Source organism: Octodon degus, unplaced genomic scaffold (genome assembly GCF_000260255.1).
Source record: "Octodon degus isolate 3935 unplaced genomic scaffold, OctDeg1.0 scaffold00184, whole genome shotgun sequence".
Lineage (NCBI taxonomy): Eukaryota > Metazoa > Chordata > Mammalia > Rodentia > Octodontidae > Octodon > Octodon degus.
This window is the reverse complement of record NW_004524760.1, coordinates 39,364-44,426: the sequence shown is the minus strand read 5'-3', so window position 1 is coordinate 44,426 and position 5,063 is coordinate 39,364. Positions and strand designations below refer to the sequence as shown.

The following is a 5,063-nucleotide window of genomic DNA, read 5'->3' as shown; positions in this document are numbered from 1 at the left end:
ATATAATTTTGAGGCATGGTCTCACCAAATTGCCCAGACAGGGCTTGTACTTTTGATCCTCCTGCCTCAGCCTCCCAGGCTACTGGGATTATAGGCCTATACCACCATGCCCAGCAATGTCCTTGTTAGAAAATAGACAGTGGTAAAGACTCAACACATGTACGTTTTCAAAATACTTCAGAGAAACATAAATTGATAGCAAACATAGTAAAGCATTTGCAGTTGGGATGAAGGGCATATGCAGATTCTTTGTACTATTTTGCAGTTAAATCCAAAAAATTTCAAAATGAAATACTTGAACAAAAAAGACAGCCAGGGGGCTGGGGAGATGACTCAGTAGGATAAGCGCTTGACTGGCAAATGCAAGGATCTGAGTTTAATCCCCGGTTCTGGGAAAAAAAAAAAAAAAAAAGACAGCCAGATGTGGTGGTATGCACCTGTAATCCCAGCTACTGGGAGACTGAAACAGGAGGATCACAAGTTAGTGGCCAGCCTAGGGAATTTAGCAACACCTTATCTCAAAATAAAACTTTTTTTAAAAAATGTATTTGGTACAGGATCTCACTACACAGCTTGACTCATAACAATCCTCCTGTTTTCAGCCTCCCCAGCACTAGGATTATAGACATGTGCCACCAATCTCAGCCTGGTCTCAAGCTCTGTGCACCTAGGGGTGGGGTGCTACAGCACGTGGTGCCCCATGCTTGCCTAAGCAGGTGCTTAGTCCACTGACTATTTTACAGACCCCAACTAAAATGTTTTTAAAAGTGCCTGGGGGGCCAGGGAGATGGCTCAGTGGAATAAGTGCTTCCCTGGCAAGCGCAAGGGCCTGAGTTCCAATCCCCGGTCCTGGAAAAAAAAAAAAAAAGTGCCTGGAAGGGCTGACCAGATAGCTTAGCAGATTAAAGTACCTGCTTAAGCAGATGCAGGGGTTGGAGTTTTGATCCCAGGCCTGCCTGCTGGCCACGCCCCGATGAGATTGTGATTGAGACTTGGCATGGTGATGTGCATCTGTAATCTCAGCACTTGGGAAGCTGAAAACAGGAGAATCACTAAGAGTCCAATCTATGTAGTGAGACCCTGTAGCCCCTGCACTAAAAAAAAAAGTTCCTGGGATGTAGCTCAGTAGCAGAGCCCTTGCCTAATTAGCACAAGACTCTGGGCTCCCTTGCCAATACTACAAAATAATAACAATAAAAGAGGTAATTCCTGAGGTCTATAACAAAACGGAGGGGCTGGAGCCTGGTAGGCGAGAGGCTCTGTGTGGGGGTTGGTTCACATTCAAGGTCAGCCTTTCAGGATGTGTGGTCAGGGGAGTGGGACTGGCCTGGGGCCAGAGGTGGGGCAATGGTTGCCTAAGCTGTGAATGTCCTCAATGCCACTAAATGGAAAGTTGTAAATGTGATACATGCTATTATGCATATTCTCTCTCTCTCTCTCGCTCGCTCTCTCTCTCTCTCTCTCTCTCTCTCTCTCTCTCTCTCTCAAATGTATTTGGTTGTTACAGGGTCTCACTATGCAGCTTGGACTCCTGGTATCCTGGTGATCCTCCTGCTCAGCCTCTACAGCGCTGGGATTACAGGCATGGGCCACTATGCCCAGTCTCTGTGGCTGGCTCAGCCTGCCCTGGAGGAGCTGGTTTGGCATGTGGTACCGAAGATCAAACCAGAGTCCCTGCGCTTGCCTAAGCAAGTGCTTTAGTCTGCTGAGCCATCTCACCTCAGTTTTTAAAACTGAAGAAAAGGGCTGGCTAAATAGCTCAGCAGATTAAAGTGCCTGCTTAGGCAGATGCAGGGGCTGGGGGCTTGATCCCCGGGCCTGCTGGGCCACCCCTGCTCCTGGGGTGCACTGAGTGGGCGATGGAGACTGAGCATGGTGTTGTGCACCTGTAATCCCAGCACTTGGGGGGCTGTAAACAGGAGGATCACTACGAGTCTGATCTATACAGTGAGACCCTATAGATACTGTAGACCCTGTCCTAAAAAAAAAAAAACCAAAACAAAAAAACCTGAAGAAATCAACAGATAGAGAGTGGAATTCTCATCTCTCTACACGTGCCCTCAAGCCATTTGTCTTCCTCTCAGCCTGAAGACCCCCTGCCTGTACACTGTCCCCAAGCCCCTGAGGAGGACAAGGCCTCCATCTGGTCCCCACAACACAGACTCTTCCTCACTGGGGATGTCATTGGGGTGCATGCGGCATTTCAAGCTTGCCTTCCCTTCGCTGATTCTCATCATTCTCATTGTGCAGCTTCCCCCAGGACCAACCTCCCCGCTCCCCACCCAGGTTCCTTCTGCACTCGGACCTGGCCCTGCCCTCTTGGCCATTTGTCCAGCCCTGCCAGCCTCCTTTCCAGCTGCTGCCTCCCTGCCTACCCTTCCCCATGAAGCTCAAAGGCTAAAGTGCTGTTCCCACAGAGCTCTCCCCTCACATGGCCTGGCACTGTCCTGTCACAGTGGCACAGGGACTACCTCCATCTGAGCACACTGCTGCAGTGTCACTGAACAGTCCATTCCTTGAACTGCCCTGGGCTCCTAGAGGCAAGGGCTTGTGGCACCCAGAACTTCGGGCCTGACGCAGATGGGCACTGGATGTAGGCTGGGATGTTACTAGCTAAGGAAGCAGTGGGCCGATGGGGACCTAAGGCACAGAGCCCCTGGACTGGGGACTGTCTCACCTGTCTTCAGCAGGGTCCCCAGGACACGGGAGACCTCCAGGAGGACAGCTGTGCCACTGCTGGGGTCCACAGCCCCATGTACCCAGCTGTCTCGGTGGTTTCCATACACCACATAGCGATCTGCCAAGAGGGACAATCAGGGAGACAGAGATGGAGGGGGGTAGGGGTCCAGCCAGGTGGGACTGTGGCCATGCAGGAAGAGGAGTGGCTGGGTGCTGAGGCCAGCAGGGTCCTGGGACGCAGGGCGTGTGCAGAGAGCTCACCAGGCTCCACGGCCCCGCGGATGATACCCAGGACGTTGGAGGAGTTCCTCAACTCCAGGTGGTTGTAGACACTCACTTGCACCTGGCTGGGGAAACAAGACTCTTTGCCTTATCCTCTGTCCCCCTACTTAGAGCAGGAGAAACTGGGGCCCAGGAAGTGAAGGAGACATAGTCACTTTCCTAGAAGGACCAAGAGAGGTAGCAAGGCTGGAGCCCAGCTCTTTTGGCTGGAACCCTGCTGCGCCTTCACCCGCTCAGCCCACCATGGGCATCTCACCCTGGTGCTAGAATGCCTCCCTCTCTTAAGCCAGGCAGTCCACAGGGAGCGGAGGGCCTGCGGGGCCAGGGATGCTGTTGCTGGGGGGCTGACACCAGGTGGGGGTGGGAGTGGCAGAGGCAGAGGGGGCTGACACCAGGTGGCAGAGGCAGAGGCAGAGGAATGTGGAGTAGGGTAGGCCGGGCATGGTAAACCCTTGGGAAACTGGTGCGCTTTTTAACTGCTTCCTGGGCTTCCCCCAGAAGGCATGAGAGATTTGGGGGGTCAGGGGAGAGGTTAGAAAAGAGAAGGAGGAGGAAAGGCCAGAGCTTGAGGTGGGAAGAAGCAAAGGCAGGAAGGAAAAAAGTAATGGGGTAGAGGAAAGAGGGAGAAAGCAGGGCCACTCACCTGTTTGTGGTGAATTTTCCATCCTTCTTGAAGCCAGGCCCCAGATAGTACTCACAGTCCAGTGCTCCCTGCCAGGACGTGGGGGCCAGAAGCCCCCCAAGGTTGCTGGGGGAAGAGGCCATGGGTGAATGCAGTGTAGCTGGCACATGTGGCCACAGGGAGACTGGGGTCTGGACAGGCTCACCAGAGCAAGTCTTGGGCATGCTGGAAGCTGATGGGCTGTGCAGGGATGGGAGGAACCCCAGAGACATTGTCCCAGTTCAGGCGGAAGGAAGAGGGGTGTGCTGGAAGATAGGGAGTCACAGGGTCTCCAAAATACTCTTGGTAGGAGCCCCGCTCCACGCCAGAGGGAGGCAGGCCCCAAGAGTAGGGGAAGGTCTCGTTGGGCAAGCTGCGGCCATCGTTGATGTCACCAGGGTCCGTGTACACCAGCACCCCAGCCACCCCGTGCCTGGCAGCGTTCACAGCCTGCAGTAGGAGGAAGAGGCAGTGCATCAGGAAGGACAGGCTCAGCCATGTCCTGCTTCTTTCCTCCCCTCCTCCACTGGGGATGGGATGGATCTGGGCATCAATGACTGGGCTACTTGCAACAACAAAGGACTGTTGGACACAGCCATGTTGATGCCTGTCAGGCAGTCTCATTAGATAAACAGGGACATTCTGGGATGGAATATCACACAGCTGCGTAAAAGAATAAGGTGTGCTATGCACCCAAGTTCATACCAGTTTCTTTCTAGTACAAAAGGTAGCATATTACATACCACATTTTTCAAGTTAAAAAAATACTATTCTACCTTTAAAAATAATAAAATTTGGGGCTGAGGCTGTAACTCAGTGATAGAGCATACACCTAGCTTGTCCCACAGCCCCAGGTGGGGCTTAATCCCTGATACCAACAATGAAATTACAGTTCTCATGCGTTATCAGTGCACTGTGAAGATATTCTGCTAAGTCAAATAAGCCAGACAGGAAAGGGCAAATTCCACAGAGTGGATAGAAAAGTGAAATTCATAGAGAGGAAACAGAACAGAGGTTACCAGAGGCTGGGGCTGAAGTAGAGAGGAGGTTTGGTTAAGTAGACTTTCTCATAATGAGAGCAACACGGGCTGGGCACTCACAGTGGTGATGGTTAATACTGTTCATGTATTTCACGCCAGTGTGTTGTGCACTTAAAAGTGTGAAAATCGCTGGAGAAATAGCTCAGCAGTGTAGCGCCTGCCTGGCAACCTCTCAAGGTCCTGAGCCTGATTCCAGGTACAAAAAAAAAAAAAAAGTGAAAATGGTCAGTTTTGTGTTATGTCTTTTTTTTTTTTTTTTTTTTTTTGTTCCAGGAATTGAACGCAGGACCTTGTGGAGTTCAGACGGGTGCTGTGCCACTGAACTATATTTTTTACCCCATCCAGAATGCTTTCATCTTACACTTATATCCACTCAATGTTTATTTGTTTGTCTGAGACAG

The 5,063-nt window shown here is 51.5% G+C and overlaps 1 protein-coding gene across 1 annotated transcript in view; it reads right to left on the bottom strand.

Annotated features, from left to right (window-relative positions):
• Naaladl1 (N-acetylated alpha-linked acidic dipeptidase like 1) overlaps nt 1-5,063 on the bottom strand; it is a 13,161-nt gene that overhangs the window by 4,232 nt on the left and 3,866 nt on the right. The window contains exons 5-8 of the mRNA XM_004643730.1: nt 3,789-4,072; nt 3,605-3,709; nt 2,941-3,026; nt 2,678-2,797 (exon numbers count right to left, since the gene is read on the bottom strand). Coding sequence (XP_004643787.1) covers nt 2,678-2,797; nt 2,941-3,026; nt 3,605-3,709; nt 3,789-4,072 — 595 coding nt within the window. The remainder of the gene's footprint in view (nt 1-2,677; nt 2,798-2,940; nt 3,027-3,604; nt 3,710-3,788; nt 4,073-5,063) is intronic.